This window comes from Myotis davidii, unplaced genomic scaffold, assembly GCF_000327345.1.
Source record: "Myotis davidii unplaced genomic scaffold, ASM32734v1 scaffold333, whole genome shotgun sequence".
Lineage (NCBI taxonomy): Eukaryota > Metazoa > Chordata > Mammalia > Chiroptera > Vespertilionidae > Myotis > Myotis davidii.
The window spans coordinates 764,090-786,141 of NW_006285266.1; the positions used below are offsets into that span (position 1 = coordinate 764,090).

The window sequence follows — 22,052 nt, forward strand, 5'->3', positions numbered from 1 at the left end:
AGGCGCCCGTGCTCCCCCGCCCTCCTGTCCTGTTGTGGGGGAGGCGCTGTCCTCCTGCTGCCCGCATCCTCCCCATCTACCTCCCAGCCTATGGCCGCCTTAGGGTCTCACTCCCATTCCTGTATTTACTATAGAGCCACCTAGTGGCTACTTCCTTTCGGCATTTAAATGTGCTCAAGTACCTTCCACTAAAAACAAAAGGTTCTGGGTTGGATACTCCTACTTATTGTATCACAGGGAGTGAAATGCATACAATGAAGATTCCAAAACGTATTAATGTCATAACATTTCCTCAAAGAGTGAAATAAACAATTTTTTAATATATACCTACCTAAATAAAAATGTAAAACTGAATATCACTTCTTATAGATGCTACACTATTCTTTACGTAACTGATTAACACACTTAGTAACACAACTTCTCCAGAGGAAGTCTTATCAGCTATTAATAATCACACTATTTTTGAGGACCACAAAGATACAATTTAGGTTTTTTCAAAATACAACAACATGGGTTAAAAAATCCACCTAAGTATAATATTCCATAGAAAAATTAGCTTTAATTATTGGCATGTTAATGTTGATACTGTTGTCCTAGGCTTAACTACACATGGTTACTTTACATAAATAACTTAATACTTAGGAAAGACCTTACAGATGGCTTAAAAATGACCAGTTATTACCAATAAATACATCTAGGAGATGGAGTAGAGGGAGAAGAAAGAGAAAGAGAAGAAAGCCGAAAGGAAGAGACTCACAACAGGAGGAAGGGTTAGCGGGCCACGTCAGCTCCTGCTGCCTCGACCTGCGGCCCTGGCAGTCGGTGTAGAGCCCGATGCTGCTAAAACACAGTAGGAATTCTTTGCTGGAGATCTCCACGGCGCAGATGGCGTCCAGGGGCTGGTGCGTGACAAAGGCCAGCGTGTGGTCATTGGAATGGAGCATACTGCACGGAGTTCCTTCTCCATTCAAGGGGTACCTCTGAAATCCCGACTGGAATCCCACACAGAGGTGCTCACTGAAGACTGCCATCCACTGGACGTTACCCGGGACTTGGATTTCCTTAAATTTTCTGTGACGGGTCTTGCTCTGAAATAGTTCGTAACAGAGGACCTGCCTTTTCATCGCCACACACAGGCAGGTGAGAGTGCCATGACGCAGTTTCCCAGAAGTTATGGTCTGACACCCTTTAGTTTCCGCCAGCTTGTAAAACTCAGTCTCTCGTCCGTCCAAAGCTGACATAGGAAAAAGTCGTACATGACGGTTTCGTCCTGAGATCACAGCAACGAGCTGATCATTTGGAATGAGTTCAATCTGATGAATCTTCTTATTGTCACCAACTCGGATAATTTCTATGCAAAGAAATAATAAGTCAGATGCAAAATAATGTTGTTTATTTATTAATCATAACCCAGTTATACTCAAAAGGATGTATGTCAACCTATAATAAAGACAGGTACACATACAGAAAAGAATAACAGCTCAGAAATCACAGAGGACGAGGAAGATAATTGCACCCAGTACAAGACAATTAACTCACTCCCGTAAAGTATTAAATTCAGCGCCGAGACCTCTCGCAGCCAAGGCATAAAGCTGCCATGTGATGAGGCATGCCAGATCTTCAAAAACAGTAACAACAATAAACCTCTTTACTGGCACTGAGTTTCAGGGAACTTTTTACTATGGGGTTTGTTGTTTTGTTTGTTTGTTTGTTTTGTTTTTTTAAGTAACTCATATTTCACTAAAAGTGTTTGTATGGGTAACAAACTAATGAAGTTTAAGTGCATTATTTTCTCATGAACTAACTTGATATAAATACAGAACTTAGAGCTCTGTATTCAAGAATGCTAAATTAAATTGGTTTCTTTTTATTTCACCCAGTATTTAATTTATCTTTAGAAAAAGACCTTTGTAATAAACTATGGGGAAAAACCCCCAACAACAAGCACATTTCAATGAGCTACCTCTTCGAGAGCTACTGGGACAAGGGAAAAAGCAAGTGCGTTTTCTTTCAGCACCTTCTTTAGAAGTGCAACCTGAGCCCTATAGCAGAACTTAGTCCCGCAAGAACAAGGGTCCATACGTGGATGTTTTAGAACTCAGGATGATTATAGAAGTTAAAAAATTATCTTTTGACTTATAAACATATCAAATTAGGTGTGGAAAATTTCAATTATAGAAAAAGTAAGCAAATCCTGCTGTTTATAGAATTTAGAGACTAGAGTTTAGAATTTTCTAGCAGCATACAGGTTAAAGTTACCCCACAATAATTTTTTTCTTACCATCTTTGGTGACATGCACAACAAATAAACCTTCTTCATTTCCCAAAGCTATCCTTTCATGATCTATGCAAGATATAAATAAATATGAAACATTTTTATTAGGTAAAAACTATGTAAAATAATAGAAAATAGATAACAAATAAATTTGATGTAAAACCCTGAAATAAACAATATAAAAATAGCAATAACCATTTTTACTATTAAATTTCCATTCATTTCTTTTTTTTAAAATATATTTTTTTATTGAATTTTTACAGAGAGGAAGGGAGAGGGATAGAGAGCTAGAAACATCAATGAGAGAGAACATCGATCAGCTGCCTCCTGCACACTCCCTACTGGGGAAGTGCCCGCAACCAAGGTACATGCCCTTGACCGGAATTGAACCTGGGACCCTTGAGTCCGCAGGCCGACGCTCTATTCACCGAGCCAAACCGGCTAGGGCTCATTTCTTTTTTAATAGAATCATCATCAGAAAATTATCTACATCAATATTTACAAAAGAAGCAAATGTTTATTCAATAAAAGGTGAAAGGCATTTGAACCCTACTCATTCAACTTTTTATTATTTACTAGGAAGTAACAGAAGAGTTAGATGTGTACATAAGAATATGGTGGTAATTTGAACTTCCAGACACAAAGGCTGCCATTGTTTAGGGCATCTGATGTACAAGGGCATTCTGTTCTGCCCTGCATCTCAGTTAAACTTCCCAATAACCTCTGCAAGGTAACTGGCATCCACATTGTACACGGAAGGTTATGCTTTAAGAAACGAAACAACTGTTCTCAACCGCACATGCAGAGGATAGATATGTTCGAAGTTAAACTTTAGCACGGCTGCTTTTGTCAGAAGAAAACATATTTGAAAGTGGACTTACTCTGGTTTACTGAGAAACAAAGCTTAAAATGGTCTCATTCATCCAATAAACACTGTGTACCTGTGACTTAACACATACCAGGTTGGACACTGGAATTCCTAGACGGAAGCAGTCCCCACTGACCAGGTAAGTGAGGAAACAACGTGATCACATGACCGATGCTATCAATGCGTACCTATGATTGCAGCGGCCTGGGTCGTTTTGATGAGGGGCAGCGTGCTGTCATAAGCCTCTTTGGGAACATACACGGAGCGGTCTCTGAATTTGTTTTTCTTCAAAATTTTCTGTAATTCACTCAGCACTCCCACCCACTTGCTCTTCTCATTCTCACTATCTGCCAGCATCAGGATTGAGCATTTGTTATTAGGTGCTGAGAGCTGGGACATTGTGACCTAGAAAAATTGAAACAAAATTCATGATGTTAGAAAACAGACACCCTTTAGGTCAGTTTTATGCTTAGATTAGTTTGCTTAGCACTAGCCAGCGGTCGCCAACCTTTCAGACCTCATGGACCACCAGTGGTCCGCGAACCACCGGTTGGCGACCGCTGCACTAGCCAACAAAATGAGCGTCCATGAAGTGGTACCTTTAGCAGCGGACAGCTATTCCTAATGAGAAGAATAATTAGTTTCAGCATTAGAATTCGTGGTAAAGCAAAGGTAGCAGATACCATTCTAAATGTTAGTATCATTTTTTTTTTCTTTGTATACAGTGCCAGAATACTATCACTAGAAAATGCAACTGACATTTTTGAGTAATTATTGATCTCTGGGCATTGATCAAAGTACTTTACAAGTATTCACTCACATAACCCTCTCAACATCTTCATAAGGTAATTATTGTTATTAATCCTGACCTTATACATAAAACACTGTGATGCAGAGAAATTAATTTCCCCAAGGGCACACAACAAAAGTGGGGTCCCTGTCCATGCTCGTAAACACTATATTATACTGATTTTCAACTTTTTTTAAAAGTCAGAAATGCTCAGAAATACTTACATTCTGTTATTCCATAACAATAACTCACATTATCTTAAAGAAGATAGATCCTTTAGTTACTATTTAAATGAAGCTTATCATTATGAAAACAGCATTTATAACTGGGCAGATTTCAATTACATATATATGGACCGTTTATAATTTAAACAGCATGAAAATAAAATCCCACTATGTATCAATTACAGAAAAGTGGGCTTCTGTAGGCTCCATAGGAGGCTGGAGATAGCAGAGTTGTTGTTTTAGGAACTGAGACAAAGTACTGTATAGTCTTTGTCTGACCTTCCTTAGATACAAGACTCATTGACAAATACTAAGCCTACAGGCATAAGGTTGGGCCAGTTCCCCCCCACCCTTTTTTTTTACCTCTTTTATCTTAATTCACCAATACTAGATTGCACTGTGAACAGCTTCCAAAGATAGGTACCAACAATCTTCCCATGGAATTCCATTCTTCTTATCAAAAAATGGAATCTAGTCTTAGCTGGTTTTGCTCAGTGGATAGAGCGTCAGCCTGTGGACTGAAGGGTCCCAGGTTCGAATCCAGTCAAGGGCACATGCGTGGGGCTGCTGGCTTGATCCCCAGTAGGGGGCGTGCAAGAAGCAGTCAATCAATGATTCTCTCTCATCACTGAAATTTCTATCTCTCTCTCCCTCTCCCTTCCTCTCTGAAATCAATAAAAAAATATATATTTTTTAAAAGGGGCATCTATTCCCTCCCCTTAAGGCCAGGCTGACCTCATGACTTGCTTTGACTAACAGACAGCAAGAGGATTATTATGTCTTTTGGGGTCTACACTTCAGAAGGCCTGAAAAGGCCCCATTGCTCTCCTGGAAGCCAGCCCCGGAGAGCTCGGACAGCCTACTGAACGACTAGAGACCACAGAGAGTTCACAGAGGGAACTGACCGCCCGGCCCACAGACAGCACCAGCACCCCAGATGTGAAGAGGAGGCCATTTTGGAGCTTCCAGCCCTAAATGAGCTGAATGCAGCCACATGAGGGGCCCCGGGCAACAGCAAAACAACTGCAGAGCTGACCCACAGAATATGCTGGGAACAAACCACTGCTACTTGAAGCCACTAAGTTCTGGAGTGGTTGTTGCAAAGCAGTAAAACTGGAAACATGTTAATTTTTAAAATGAAGTTAAAAAGAAAAAACTTCCATTTTTTAAAAAAATTGGGTAACTCACACTTAATTTTCTGTGCGACAGTATTTGTTTGAAAATTCAATTGTGACGCAAAAATATTATCCAAGAGGAAACCTAACTTAGAAGCTATACAGTAATGCTTTCCTCAGGTCTCTCAAATTTAAATATTTACTTAGCACTATTTATCTACTCACTCAAGTATTGGAGAGCCAAAACATATACTCATTAAAAACAATTAATTTAGTCATCAAACTATAACACACATACTTACTCTAAATATACAGGGTATATCTTTTCGACTTGCATGAATAACATCAGAAGCCAAGACTGAACTCACAGAAAATTCTTCATCCCTGAAGGAAAGTGAAATGTTAAAAATCAGTGTGTGGGGGTATGTGTGTGGTCTTGGGTGTATATCCAAATAATACATATGAAACAACACTCAAAACTGAATTGCCCAAAACATCCAAATTGAATTCTTTAAAAATTTTATTTTCCCTCCATTTCAACTGATAGTGCCATAATAATTGATCAGTAGCATTACAGTGGCACATTACACAAGAGCTAGGAATAACTCCCGGCTCACCCAAAGTGCCAAGCCAGTAGGAACAAGGTACTGGGATTCGAAATGAACCTGAACCCTCTTGCCTCCCATGATATACCTCAAGTGCCCTCAACACAGCTCATCTGTCATTTTACTGTTCCGTCAACACCTACAACAGATTTGCTCCACAACAATTTATTCCTGAATTTGGTTATTGGTACCATCATCACCTTGGTTTTAGAGACTTGACACCTTAGTGTTATCTTTCATCTATCTCCCTCTTTCTATATTTAGGCCCTTAGCAGACACTGCCAGATTTTCCTTGCTAATTTGTCTTGAGTTTATTCCTTCCTATTCCATATTTATGGGAAAGATATGGAATATGTTAGAGATGCTGGTATGAGATGCTAGTGTGAGCCCGAGTTGGAAAGCCCAGCTCTGAGTGCTGGAGGAAGACCTGGACTGGAGATACGAGTGTGGGAGTCGGCAACGCTGCTGTGGTGGGAGCTATGAGAGTTAGTGAGGGGACCCCAGGAGAAGGGCTAGAGCTCTAAGAGGAAAGGAGGGCACTGAAGGGGCAGGATGAGACCTGAAAAGTGAGGCCGGAAACAGTCACGATGTGTTTATGTAAATGTTTACCAATGTGTTACATATTCCAAGAGTCTATATGACTTTGAGATTTTTATTTCCTTTCCTACATGGAAGTTATATTCTAAGCTTTTAGGTGATGATATGAACACTACGCAGTAGGCTTCCAATACCTTAGCAACCTTTAAACTAGTCCTTTGGATGCAAACATTAGCTTATTCTCTCTGACCCCCAATCCCCCCTAAACCTGTCCTATAACTACATCTTACTTCCTATTTTTAATTATTGTACTACTACAGGCCTGGTGCACGAATTTGTGCATGGGTGGAGTCTTGCTGGCCGGGGGATGGGCCACGGGCAGTTGGCCAACTGGCCCTGCCCCCTGGTCGAACTCCAGGTCAAAGGGATAATTTGCATATTAGGCTTTTATTAAATAGGATAGCAACGTTAGTAAATTAGAAAATTAACATGAAATGAGATTTAAATAAAAACATGGTAACATAATTAGAAGAAAAATCACACATTTTTGATCCCCATGTTGCAAAGATGCCAATATTTTCCCCTCTGAAAGCTTACCTCATGTCAATCACTTGGCTGACTACAACGCTGGGCTGCGATGCCTTTCCCTCGGCAACATCGTACAGGAAGAGTTTGAAGTCACAAACTACAGCCAATGCTCTTTGCCATCCTTTCTTCACACCAGCTGGCTTAGGGATCTGAGGCAAACACACAAAGAAAACAACTCACACCAAAATGTCACCCAGCGCCCATGTAGTTACACGTGCACCTGCGTGTGCAAACTGAAGAGAACATGCACCCGCGAAGCCTGTCACTCCGGCCGGTAAAGGAGCAGGTGGAACACACACATCATTCATAAACTGTGAGAGGACACCCTTCAATCACCGAAGGACTTTATATTCTAAACATTGTTAAATGGCACCATTTTAACGTTCACTAGTAATTAACTAAACATTCATGGATTTCTTTCTAAATAGCATAAAAGTCAGATTGGTAGTGAGACGGAATGCAGCTTACACTTCAGATGTCATTAAGATTACAAGTACGATCATGCCTTGACACTATCTCATACGTCATAAGCATAAGCCACCTCTCCACAAGGCCAAGAGCTGAAGACCCTTTTTATGGAGATTCCAACATTTGTTCATGACAAGATAAAGACTGAGTGGAAAATTTTGAGACATTTTATAACTGATTTCCAAGCAAAGACAAGGTTTTTGTTTTCAAATCATTACTTGGGTGAAATAAAATTATTAGGTAAATTTTATTCATTTAATTTTCTGTTAAGGACTGTGTTTGTAAGGTGACTGGACTGCATTTTAATCCATTAATGAACCTTAAAAGATTAATCTAAACCCAACCAAACGACACTTACCCTGACATGGCCTTCATAGGCTGTTCCTATCCCTTTCTGAGGATCTATCCCCAGGGGACCTTTAGTCTGTTCAGGAGGAACTGGACACGCGGTGGGAGCTTTGTTTACGCAAGTTATATGACACGAGAATCCACACACTTTTGGAAGGACATAAAAGAAACAAAGTTCAATAAAAATTCATTTTACAAAAAGAAAATCCACCAAGAATTCATTACAAGCAAGGTAAATGAATGCTTCTCTCTGAACTTATTCTCAAAAACTATTTTGTCATTTGGGGGGGCTGATTTATTTACGTAACAGTAAGAATTTCAATGTCAGTCATTATCCATCATTTCATTCACTCAAAACTCTCAAATCTCCACTTTCCAAACTGACCATTTTCTTTGGCTCTAAACTCATGCATCTAACAAACTAATTAAGATAATGCAATTGAGATTTGCCACTTTGGTTGGGAGAACTAACCAAACACAGAATGCATTGCGTGGACGCTACTAATTTCCCCTTTATCCAAAGTATTCACTCAGGCCCACTACCAGGGTCCTCTACCAGGGCCCACTACCAGGGCCCTCTACCAGGGCCCTCTACCAGGGTCCTCTACAAGAGCCCTTTACCAGAGCTCTCTACCAGGGTCCTCTACCAGAGTCCTCTACCAGGGCCCTCTACCAGAGTCCTCTACCAGGGCCCTCTATAAGGGTCCTCTATGCGCAACTGCTGGAGACTGAAAACCTTCCTTCAAGGTCCCTCCCAACCCTAATGGCAAGAAACAGGAACTATGTCAGAATTTGAATCAGTACCAATTTCCTTATCTTTTTCACAGTGAGCGGTAAATTATATATGAGGTATTGGTATAGTTGCAAGTCTCGTGATTGTAAAAAAGCATATTTCTAAAATATACACAAATACTATATCCCATTATAATTTAGATCATTTTCATTTCCGAAGTCATAGGAAAAATAAAGTGATGCCCAAATAAATACACTGTTTTCTTTTCAAACCACCTCTGCTCTCTCATCTCTCAGAATGTGGGCTCCGTGAGGGCAGGCTCTGTGTTCCACACCCCACACCCCCCTATGCCTCATCCACCATTGCATGCCCAGTGCCCAGAAGCACAGAGCGGCCATTCCATAAAGTGACGGATGAATCAGTGAATGGTAGGGACAATCTCTGCTGGTAATACTAGAAATAAAATACCTTTGAGGCATAGTGGCAGACATTTAATATTTCTAAAAAGATACTGCATTGTCTACCTTCCAATAACAATTTATCTGATCAATTAAACAAGGTTAAAATTAAATGAACAGATTCAAAGATAACTTTCATGTCTTTTGCCACATATATTAATGGTTTTTCGAAACCACTAAATCATCTGAATAATAAAGATGAATAAGACATTTAAATATCTCCCTTGAAAAATGTTTCTGGGGACTATCCATCTAGTTTCTCTGATATTCAACAGACTTTCGCAAGGTGCTCATTTTATTGTCTCTATTCCTGTTATGCAAAGAAAAGCAAATGATTAAGTAAAACAAATGTTTATAAACCTTATGAAAAGAATAGTTCCCTGGTTACAGTTAGGCGGCAGCTGTTAGGGCTCTGAAGTCACACTTTCTTACCATCTTATTCTTACCTTCACAGGAGCAGCCCTGTCGGATCAGGCCCACCATCAAAGAGGTGCACTGGTGACACTTGGTGGGAGCAGTAAAAGATTTGACAAAAAACTGATGAGTCTTGCGCTGCAAAGCAAATGGATAGAAACATACACATAGTGTTTACTAGTCCAAAAATGTAACATCAAAGTGACATATTACATAACTAGAGGCCCGGTGCATGAATTGATGCACAGGTGGGGTCCGGCTGACCCGCCCCGATGGGGGCCATTAGGCCGGGCAGGGGAGAGGGGCTGCCAGAGGTTGGACAGCCAGTCCCACCCCTGATCGGGGCCCGGAGCAGGCCAGTTGGCTGCCACAGTGCGCTTCATAGCCACCGGCTGTTCCGATGGTTCCACTGTTCTGGTTGCTGGGCTTTTATATATAGATATCTAATTAAATGACTGAATGTGCTTTTTAAATATAGGTTTAAATTTAACTGTTTTACTGCATCAAACACAGAAAATATTTTATGAGAATATAAAATCTTCTGTATTATGATTTAAAACATCTATTGGATTTGTATATAAATTGTGTGTTGTTTTCTTAAATTATAAATAGATGTTTTATGGCTGACTTTTACAAACATTTCTCTTTAAGAATACACGGTGTGTATGTGGATAGTTTTTATTAGTAATAAATGAAAAAGATTTAAAAAATGACAGGAAATAAATACATCAGTGTCATAAGAAAAAACAAAAACAACAACAAAAACATACACATTGGTTATTTAAAGAATCTTCATATGATGAATCTCTGGGCCCCACACCAGCTACTGGAAAGTTTCTTTATAGGAGTAAAATGAATTATTTTCCTTTCTCACCATATAGTTCTATAATCTATGCTCTTTAAATATTTTTATTAGGCAATATTGAGCTGGATTATGCTAAAATAAGTTATGATAATCAATTGCTCTTGAACTGACACTTGAAAAGTTATAAACTAGCTTTTATAACTAAAATTTTATAATTAAAATTTTGATTTCAGGATTTTTATCAATTCTTCAAATTATTCTTTAGCAGAGTTAAGTGAAATCTTGCATGTTTATACCTATAGAAATAAAGAAATTTAACATGCATTCAGACCTCTTCAGGAAGAACAAAGAGTAATAAAAAATTCTAGCCTTACTATACATCATGTATTTGATTTTTCTGGGACCAAGAACAAATCATCTGCTTAACAAATCTGTTTCCTCCCATGGGAGCAGGCAGTATTACACTTGCCCAGGCGAAAATACATACATATTATTCTAGAGACAGATGGCAGCCTAAAATTTCTTACTGAAAACCCAGAAGTTAAAATTCTCCCAGTCTTGTCTTGAGCCATGTGATGGTAAATCCATGTAAGAACTTAGTTCTCCAGAACCCTCCTTCCCTCTCCTAACTAAGTCTCAGCATGTTTCAGGAATGAATGCATTATAACTGCCCTTCCTTCACTCATTATGTGAACTCAGAAGCAAATTACTTAATTCCTTCGTGTCTCCCTTTTCTCATTACTTCTCTTTGGTAAGTGTGATTCAGGTAAACTAGTAAGAACTTTATTCTATATTCCAATAATATGTGAATACTGATGAAAAAATGGTTATGAAGTAGTATTTACTCCAGTTGAGACAACTTCTCATAAAAAAACTAAAGAGAATATTCAAAGCTTTAAAATTTAAGTTAAAAATATATTTTACTTTTCTCAATTGCGATATGGAATTTACATACCACAGAAGAAATTCTTTAAAAAAACACAAGAAATCATTGCCTGGCCATAGTGGCTCAGTTAGCTGAGCATCATCTAAGGAACCAAAAAGTCACTGGTTCAATTCCTGGCCAGGGCACATGCCCGGGTTGTGGGCTCGATCCTCAGTAGGGGTGGGCAGGAGGCAGCCAATCAATGATTCTCTTTCATCAGTGATGTTTCTATCTCTCTTTGCCTTTCTCTTTCTATCTCTAAAATTAATAGAAACTTATTTAAAAAATAAAAACTAAGAAATCATTTTATATAAAATGAACTGACTACCAGAGCATTGGGGACTTGGAATGAGGTGAGACTCCCAAATTTAGAGCAATCAAACCACTCTATTCCAGAAGTTCCTCAGGACCCTGGTCATTCCAAAGAGGAACTGGGATGTGATCTGTTCTGAACGGGACAGGTTACTACATGCTACCTCCTGCGATGGCTGATGCGGACCAGGCACTGACGCAGGTGCAGACACTATGCCAGTGCCTCACAGGCATCATCTGATGTGAGGGACACAGCGCCAGAAAGACAGGTATTATTTCCTCGGACAGATGAAGAAACTCAGACTCAGAGACAATAGATAGGTTTCTGTCTGACTCTGCCATCTCTCAAAGTCTCATCATATAAAAACAGGCAGAATATGATCCTAAAAAGACCCAGGACTACAGAAGACATGGTTAGGTCAAGACGAGGGGCATCCGTGCCTGTGAATAAAATATAAGAACCTAATTTATTGGCATCATATAAAATTTTGCTCAACGTTTCTCCTAAACACTAATTTTTACTCTTAAGTTTTTGCTCTTTAAGGAACCGTCAAGAGTAAATCTGCTAGTGCTAACATTTTTTAATCCTTTCAGTTTTCCAATTTCTAGAATTTCTTTGTAGGGGCTTGAGATAAGCAATTAAATCTGCATGTTCTACCATATACAACACTTCAGTCACAGTCACATTAAATAGAATGAAAAGATGAAAGTTCACCTGAATTTTTCACTAAATCTTTGTGTGTGTGTGTGTGTGTGTGTGTGTGCTTTATTAACCTCAACCTTAGATTCTTCCAAAAGTGACCTCACCTTCATACCAGCCTTAGACTACATCCTCCAAGCATTCCTCCTTGCTCTAACAGACTTCAGAACACTGAATTTAAGAAAATGGAAGCCCTAGCCGGTTTGGCTCAGTTGACAGAGTGTCTGCCTGCAGATGAAGGGTCCCAGGTTTGATTCTGGTCAAGGGCACATGCCCGGCTGTGGGCTCGATCCCCAGCAGGGGATGTGCAGGAGGCAGCCGACCAATGATTCTCTCTCATCATTGATGTTTCTACCGCTCTCTCCCTCTCCCTTCCCTCTGAAGTCAATAAAAAGATATTAAAAAAAAAAAAGATGTAAGAACAACAACACAAACTTTGGACACTCCTTTTACCTTTCTCAATGGTGATTATTTCCATTCATACAGAATTTATTTTCTTTCAAAGCTTTCATGTTTGTAATTTTAAGGAAACCAATAGCAATATATATATGTATATATATCTCACAGGAAATATAAGAAAGCAGAAGAAACCCATTTTCTTCCTTTCTTTCCCCCCAGAACACACAGGCTGGAACCAGACCGTACCTTAGACGGAAAGCCAGTTGAACCAGAGCATGCCTTTTTCTTTAAGGTCGGTGTGTGAACAGGAAGTGGAGAACTGTCTACAGTCTGAATCCAGGGGCAAAAAGGAAATAAATGTTAAAAGAAACTCCATCCATTTCTAGCATTACTAGAAATATATAAAAGTAAATAAAGCCAAGGAAAACATCAATAAGGCAAAATAGATCTCAATGAAGCTAAAATTCTCATAATGTTGATAATTTAAATTTCTGTCTGCAATATCTACAAGTGAAATATTAGTAAAATTATTTCAGTTTGGAAATATAAAGAATTTGGAAAAGAGAATCCACCAAAGAACACAAAAAATGGCACAGCATGTAGCCTACATAAAAATGAGGATATTCATTTTCACGTTCACCTAAAAATGCCACATTAATTCTAAAAAGCATCTGAAAGAGTTTTTAGCAAAATTTATGATCAAAATACTTAGAAGATTCTTTTAACTCCTTGACTTCTATATGCGAATGCATATTACATATATGAAATACAATTCTGTGGATTTTTAATATATTAGTGAGAGAGGGACAGAGATTGAATGATTAGTGGAATTTCTGTGCAGAAATTACTTTCCAAAGAAGGTAGTTAGATTATTACCCTTGGGATCCAGAATTTATACCTAAATTTAGTTACAAGCCATATCTTTATTTTATGGGGACTTGTAAGATATTTCCTTGAATAAAAGGAAACAGTGATTTTACTGGATATCACTTGATTAGCAAAGTGTAAAAAAAGCCGTGACAAATGACTTCCTATTAGGATGTTAAGCAAGCAAACGAGAGGAAAAAGCTAGCTTTATATAAAGGTATAGAACATTCTAAAATATTAAGAGAAAAATGGATGGGCTCTCGTTGGCTTTTGTTAGTATACAACCTCCAAAATCAGAATATTTTGAATATATTAAAACCTTAAAATGGAATTCAGTTAAGTTTCTAAGAGTTTTCTACTTCATTGTGAATTTAACTCTAACTTACATTTAAATAACTTGAAAAAGTTCTTAATCCAATTTATAATTTAACATTTAAAAAGGCAAATATGAAAAAGATCACTGAAGACCTTTATAAAAGTTAATAAAAATAATTCATACGAAATAAAATTGTCATTAGAATTTACATAAAAAGTCCAGGAGAAGTTTTTAGAATTAAAAGGAGTGAAGCGAGGGTGCTGGATATAAGAACGACAGAATTCATAAAGGCCAGCAATGCCTAATTAATAAAACATATTTTAGAAAAGATCCCATTCACTGGAGCTACAAAGGCTTGAAGGTTCCTAGCAAGAAACCCAGCAGGCAATATGGAGTATACCGTGAAATATAACTTACTGAAGAAAATAAAAGAATATCTAAGTATGTATACCATGTTCATGGATGGAAAGACCCAACATCACGAACATGGCAATTCTCCTCAGGTAATCTGCAATTCAAATCCAATTCAAAGCCCCACCTGGCATCTGACAAACTGATCCTAAATGTCATATGTAAAACTAAAGAGTCACAAAGTAAAGGAAGAAGACTAAGAGGTGGGAGTGGGAGTGGGATCCCATGCCAGGTATCAGGAACTATTTCAGGGCTAGAGTAATTAGGACAATGAACTGCTGGTGCAGAAAAAGACAAAACGAACAATGGAAGAGAATAAAGAACCCTCAAACAGACCCATTCATGTAAAGCAGAGACAGTTTTAAAAGTCAATGGGGGAAATATAGGACAGTTGGTTGTTCATATGAGAAAAATAGATTAGAACTTCATTTCCTATAATATGCAATAATAAATTTCAGTTTGATTAAAGTCCTAAACATTTTAAGAATTTTTTTTTAGCTTTTAGAAGAAAATATGGAGGAAACGTTTTATAATTGCTGCGAAGGGAAGACATGTTTTAAAAAGACAAAAAGCAGAATTCATAAAGAAAAAGATTGATAAATATGGCTATTTTAAAATAAAAATTGTTGCAAGACAAAAAAATACCACAAATAACATTTAAAAATAAGCCACAGACTAGTAGAAAATATCTGCAATGCATATAGCCAGCTAAAGATTAATATCCAGAATATATACAGAATAATTACAAAATAATAGAAAAAATAATTCAACAGAACAACGGACAAAAGACATGAACAGGCAAATCACCAATGACCAATATACTATATAAAAAGATGCTCAAAAACACTTGAAATCAGAAAATGCAAATTAAAACAAAAATGCCACTCCACATACAACGAATTGGCGAAAGTTAACCAGTTAACTACCACGCGACCAAAATGGAAACCATCTCCACAGCGGCTACAGACATGTACGGTGTACAAAGGCCTGGCGAGGGTGTGGGAAAGGGGAACACACCCTGCTGGTGGGAGTGGAAACAGGTCGGACCACTGGGCAAGACCTAGTCCAAGTTGAAAATGCATGTAGCACACAACCCAGCAATTCCACTTGCAGGCTCATATGCTAACAAACTGCACAGATCGCTATTAGGATGTTCAGTTCAGCTCTGCTTGTAGTAACAAAAAATTGGAAACAACCTACATATCCAACAACAGGAGAATAGTTGCGGTGTATTCCTACAGTAAAATATGATGCAGTAATTATAATGTCTGAACTAAATGGACGTGTGTCTGTATGAGTAAACCTCAAAAGCATGAAAACAGTTACATGTAAAACCAAGGAAGAGAGGATGCAACTCAACGTCAGGGTATTCAGACACGCCTGGGAGGAGAGATGGGGATGGAAGAGGGAAGGGTGTTTCAACCCCGTTATCTATTTTCTTCTTTGAATACAAATTTGAAAAATATAAGACAACATGATCACATCTGTTAAATCTGTGGATGGTGGTGACATGAGTGTTTATTGTTACTCTTTATGTGACGGAAATATTTCAACATCAAAAAATAAAAATGTATAAAGTTAAAATATTTTAAAAGTAAGCAAGCAGAGGGTCTCACCACCCAGCCTGAGACAGGCCATCCCAGGGCTGGACAAAAACCTAGTCAGACCCGAGTACAGCCCACACTTGAACTCAGCCAGCCTGCTCCTGGGTCCTCACACTCCGGAGACAGAGCCATGAAGTGCAAATACAAGGGTTTCTGCACTAGGAAAAGGCAGGGTCACCTGCATGCCCATTACTAACCCAGCAGCTGGAATAAACTGTGCAGCTGCCAGCAGGGGCAATTCTCATGCTGGGCTCTGCTCACGAAGTCCCGCCGTGTTAGACTGATAAAGAGGCAGAATGGCACCTGACCCTGCCAGGAGCCTGCAGTTTGTAGATGACAATTCCAAATGTACATAACTTTGCTGTACACTGTTCTTCACTAAAATAAAGGCTAACCGTGATTAAACAAATTTCCTGGCTATTTCAAGCTGACGTCTGGGGGACAATTTTCTACTTCAGCTGTATACTCCCATCTGCATGTTCAGTCAAATGTCATGATCTCCAACGTGACTTATTACACAGTGTGTCTGACTGAAAGAAGAGAGCCCGATTTCACTTGTTATGCAGCTCCCTCTTCTGACACAAGTGACAAAGCTGGGAGCAACGCTGCTCCAATGAGGCCTGCGCTGCCTCAGCTTCACTAGCGGTGGAAGGAGATGTGGACCTTGACTGGGTGTCAGTCTTGACGTTCGGTCCGTACATGTGTGCTCTCAACGGGATCAGCCTAGGAAAGTAAGTCGGGAAAAACAAAAACCCAAGCATCACGTTCAACAATGTGCAGCTCGTAGCGTTCCTGAAGGCACGGTCATAACCTTCTTGAGAAGGAGGGTAACAAACTTCAGTGTGAATATTCGCAATAGGGATGTGTCATTATACAAAGCGTAACCACGAGCTTTAATGAAAACCAAGGCTAAGATAACAATATTAACAAAATGCTCTAATTCCCACTGCTGATCTCTTACTTTGAGCACTGATCTCTACTGTATGTTCTTTACTTGTATTGCACATGACACTGCTGTATGTTACAAAATAAATCATGCGTGTGAAATAAATGCAGGGTCTTTACTAGGGATACGCACTGCAGACGAGAGAGAACTGTGTCCTAGGTAAGAGTGGACTCTGGTCCCCTGCCAGGCATTAGTTGAAAGCAAAAGAAACTGACCTATTAGCTTTGTGCTTATTGCTTTTTATTTGCAGCAGTAGAAACACCAGCACTTATATTCAGCTGCACACTTTCAACTAAGTAGTTTTAGAAACTGAAAATGCTTTGGGTTAAAATTTAGCATGAGAGATCTTACTAAGCACAATGATTAATGATATATTCAGTTTGGCAATTTTCAAAATTACTAGGGCTGGGTTTTTTAAATGAAAGGAATGGAGGTAATTTGGAAAGAAGGTTAGAAAATTCTTCTGAAATCACTTGTACAGCAAGAACCATCAGAAGCTACAATGAAAAGAGCATCAGTATAGGCATTTTAAATATGTACTTACAATGTTTTCTTTTTCTTATTATCATGGTTACTACTTTAGGGGCTGACTAGTAGCTGGCAAACACGGCGGCAGCCCTCTGCTGGTGCCCACCTAGGGCCTCCCATGGTGTGGGCACAGGCAGGCCACAGGCAAGACTTTGGTGGGCTGGTGAACATGGCCACCACCCAGGCCTTACACCATCATTGGAGTTGGGAGAAGGGGGAGGAAGAAGGGTCCCGGGAGGACAGCTGGGGGCAGGGAGCAGCAGCTATTCACAACAGCAGCTAGAGACCTCTTTCAAGACGGGAGGTCCTGAGCTGCAGCCCACCAGCTGTGTGTGTAGCATGGCTAACTCCACACCACGCACTGCCTCCCGCAGTGGGACAGCCATTGCCTCCCGCAGTGGGAGCGCCAGCCTGAATCCCTTCGACTCCAAATGCCTCGCCATGGGCAGGCAGGTTGAGCGATCTTATCTCCTTCCTGACAATGAACTCGACCAGGAATGAGAATAAAAGAACAAAATGGGGCTCATTTACTCAGGAATAGTCATGGAGAAGGTCATCAGTTAAATTATTCATCTGAAATATGATTCTAATTTGGGAATAAGGCAAAAACAAATGGCTTTTACTTTCTAAAAATGTCTTCTTTCTAGTTTCTGTAAGATTATATAAATTGTAAGATAAGTAAGAGTCCATGGGAGAAGGAGGTTAAATTAAATGGAATTGATAAGCAAACTAGTGCGGATACATTTTACACTAGTAAGAACTTAAAACAGACTTACATAACTATCTCAAAGTTTTAAGGAAGTATGCAAGTAAGAGATTTGTTATGTGCAAAAGCTTGGGCCATCTTAAGAAAATGTAAGTTTCTGACCAGCCACACCAAAGAGTTTAGCGCCCATGGGTTGACTGAAAGACAAAAACCAGATGTGTTCCCGTGCGAAGGAAATGCTGTTAACAGGACTGAGCAGCTAACACAGTGGCTCTGTGCCTCTGGGGCCAATGACTTTAAAAACTTCAAAAATGAGAAAGGCAAGAGCTTGCTGCTCCCAGGAACCCTGGCTGACATGTGACGGAGGCCTGCTCTCGGAGCCCGCTGAGCACACGGGGAGAAGGGAGCGCAGGTCTCACGTACATTCTTGTGCTGAGATCAGAACGAATGCCGCAGACCTTTAGTGGCAGGTGCTCTAAAGGGAGGTTTACTTCACAGGAATCACCTCCTAGATTCGGCTGTCACCCTGCCCATAGCTGGTTGTGAAGGCAGCATGTTTCATGACCCTATGAAATGTGACATTATGACAGTGTGATCCTGGGCAAAGGGAAAATACACCAACAGAGTGTAATCCGTAGTTACACACGTTAGTGACTCTCCACTAACTCTTGAGGCTTTTAGCACACATCTCTTGGCCCCTCTGAAGAATTATTGTCATTTATGAGTCTTTTTCTCCTAACAAATTTTTACTCATCAATGAAAATAAAACAGTAAAAATGAGAATATATTTTTAAATGAATTTCTTAGCTGTATGAGGTAAAAACTGGTTATTCAGAAGTGAAAAAACATTTAGATTTAAAAAAAATAACCAACACCACATTGTAATAAAATAGAGCAGCGATTTTCACCTGGTGTGCCGCAAGACCTTTCAAAACATCTGATCCCCGACTCTTTAGTCACGGGCACTGACCTCTTTTCCCTTAGATTGCCAGATTTAAAAAAAAATGACCAGCCAAATAATAATAGTCGACCAATTTGAATAAACCAAAATTAAACCTTTTTTTTTCTGTCAGATTGGCAAAAAATGTAATACATTTATATTAGTGGTTTACTTGTGCCATGAGATGGAAAAGGTGGAAAATCACTAAAATGGAATAATAGAAATTACCATATTAGCTTTATTGAGCAGTATGCTCTTAAAGTAAAAATAAATTCCAGAGATTAAACAAAATTAAGTTACTTTTGTATATAAAGAAATTCAAAACAAATAAAAACATTGCAATAATATTTTGAGATAGCATTAATTAAAAAGTTAAACTATGCCATGTACAATGATAGCCTGATTAAAAAAAAATTAATATATAGGTGAAGTTGAAAAACTACCACTTTATTTTCCAAAAGCATGTTTCTTATAAAGATAAGAACCAAAGTTTGGTAAATATGAATATATTCATGACAAAAAATGTTTTGAATATCAAAGTTTAAAAGAAATTTCTCTTTAAAAGATGCTATTAGAAACTAATAGCTAATCAGATTAAGAAATTATATTTCATTTCCTTTCTAGATACCTATCATTATAAATAATATCTCACAAGAGGTTTAACCGTAAGAAGAATACAATACTACTTACATGTTTTATCAAAGTGTAAATTATCACCAACAGACTGATTTTCAAGTTAATTTTATCTATAATTAAATGTTTACTATAGGGTGCAAATCTTGCGTGAAATTTGGGACACCCTATAGTACATTTCTAATTAATGGCTGATTCTATCCACTAAAAAGCAAGGAATTTTACTAAACTTTCATAATGTACTAAATGACTATATGTCAGGATTTACAGATAGCCTAAATTTAATTTTAATAATTAATTGGCAATGATTCAGATATAATATGGCAGCAAAGCAATTAATAGCATATTAGTTATTTTTACCTTCAAAACAAATATAATCATTAATATAGTTAAACCATGGAAGTTAAAAATTTGTTATTAAAAATATTTATGTAAACAATTAAATTAATGTGAGCATTAAATATAAGCAATGACTTGAATTAATAATGCAGGAAAAGCTAATAAACATGATATAATCAATAGCAGAGATCTTGTAATTCAAGAAAGCAATAAAAACCATTAATGTTAATTGAACAGTATATTTTTATATTATCCAAAGAAAGATCTTGAAAACAAAGTTTAACTGAATAGTATAAGCAATTCAGTCAATATCTCTAAATTGTAATCTATTGAGAAAAATAAATAAGAAATACCTTTATGTAAATGTGTTTTTTCTATTGTTTTTGGTCAACGAATTCTCTTTTCTAATTAAAAATACTTTAAGTAGTTATTCTGATTACTTGGCATTAGAAACATTTTCTATACTCCAATGTGTTTTTACTTACTGCTTTATGTTTGGGGGAAAAAAGCAGAAAAACTGAGTATCAGCAATATTGTCCACAATGCATAACAATGTCCTGTAAAAAGTCCATCATGTTTCCTGAATCTGTAAGGATTTCTCTAATAAATAACCCACAATACGTATATTTAGAGTAGTGCAGTGAAATGGAAAGTCGTCCCCACCTCAGATCAGATCTGATTTTTAGGTGACCCACTAAGCAAGAATTCCTCAAATTATGCAGTATGGTCTTATAAATAGTAAGAACAACTAAAACTACTCCTCTTGACTATGTACCATTGGGCCTCTTCTACTCCAAAATTAATTACAGATTTGAATACAAAAAGCAAACCATTCTTATAAGAAAACTGGTTTTAAAGTAAAAGTCTGATATGGATCTGACACAGATCTAACATGTTGTTTCATATTGGTAAATATAAAATTCTAAGTTAGAAAAAAATCAAATTTTTATCAATTTTCTTTATCCTTTAGCTAGAAGTATTTTGGAAACAAAGTGGCAGGTAATCTATTTTTATTTATTTATTCAGAAACAGTTTATAATCTCAAACTTTTACTGATATAATTATTTCTATTAAGCTTATAATAAAAACAGTATTATAGAGATACTAATTATACCATTTGGACAACAGTAAATATAATATTTTATCATTCTAAAATAATAAATTACTGAAGGTTATAACTAGTAAGTGTAACCTTACTAGTTACAAATAATGTACTTGTTTCTCTTTATGAAAACTTCCTAAGTTATTTTCAATATATTGATTTGAATATCTACTCTGGAGAATTTACAAACTATGTTGTAAAAAAAACATAAAAGAACCCTGGCCAGTTTGGCTTAGTGCATAGAGCGTCGGCCTGCAGACTGAAGGGTCCCAGGTTCGATTCCAGTCAGGTTGTGGGACATGCCCAGGTTGTGGGATCAATTCCCAGTGGGGGGTGTGCAGGAGGCAGCCAATCAATGATTCCCTGTCATCATTGATGCTTCTATCTCTCTCTTCCTCTCCCTTCCTCTCTGAAATCAATAAAAATATATATTTTTTAAAATAAAAGAAAGTTAAGCTACATGTTGGCTTTTATAACCACTTTTTCCAACAATAAAAAAAAGGTACCTAATAATTGTAGTAGTTTGGTTACAGAAATTTATACGAACATTCCTACAGCTTTGCGGCCAAAGCCAAAAGAAAGAAAACACAGGAAAGCAGGGGCAACAGCAGGAGCAGCAGCACAGAGCATGCAGCCAGGTAAGTGCAGCACAGCTAAGCGCGGGCAGCCACAGGCAGAGGGGAGGGCACCGATGCACGCCGCGCGGGAGCTCTTACACGTCTGCCTTTGCTAGCTGGAGGACAGGACGGAGAGCGCTTCAACAAAGAAAGGAGAAGACTACACGTTACACATGTTACACACGTGACTCCCAACGACTGCTGCTGTCTCAACACGCACAGTATATAACATACATATAAAGACACTTTTGTTAGGTTGAAAGGAATGTACTTTCCAGGAGAAACTGGAGGACAGAACAGTAAAGAAATGGCCGCTCGGACGAGGTCTGAGAGTGACATTAAGTTTCACTGGACCTTGCACAACAGTGACCACGAAATAATCCTTCACCCAGGGAGGCCACCCTCCTGCCTGGGAAGAACAGGAAGAACCAGCAGGTAATGAGCATGTCAGCGTGTCTCAAGGTTGTCAGTGGCCTCTG

At 38.3% G+C, this 22,052-nt stretch overlaps 1 protein-coding gene across 1 annotated transcript in view; it reads right to left on the reverse strand.

The window, feature by feature from the left end:
- Nucleotides 1-22,052, reverse strand: part of CDC42BPA (CDC42 binding protein kinase alpha) — a 178,442-nt gene that overhangs the window by 18,750 nt on the left and 137,640 nt on the right. Inside the window, exons 21-28 of the mRNA XM_015558957.1 lie at nucleotides 12,811-12,894; nucleotides 9,456-9,561; nucleotides 7,829-7,965; nucleotides 7,012-7,151; nucleotides 5,575-5,656; nucleotides 3,332-3,548; nucleotides 2,282-2,344; nucleotides 758-1,351 (exon numbers count right to left, since the gene is read on the reverse strand). Coding sequence (XP_015414443.1) covers nucleotides 758-1,351; nucleotides 2,282-2,344; nucleotides 3,332-3,548; nucleotides 5,575-5,656; nucleotides 7,012-7,151; nucleotides 7,829-7,965; nucleotides 9,456-9,561; nucleotides 12,811-12,894 — 1,423 coding nt within the window. The remainder of the gene's footprint in view (nucleotides 1-757; nucleotides 1,352-2,281; nucleotides 2,345-3,331; nucleotides 3,549-5,574; nucleotides 5,657-7,011; nucleotides 7,152-7,828; nucleotides 7,966-9,455; nucleotides 9,562-12,810; nucleotides 12,895-22,052) is intronic.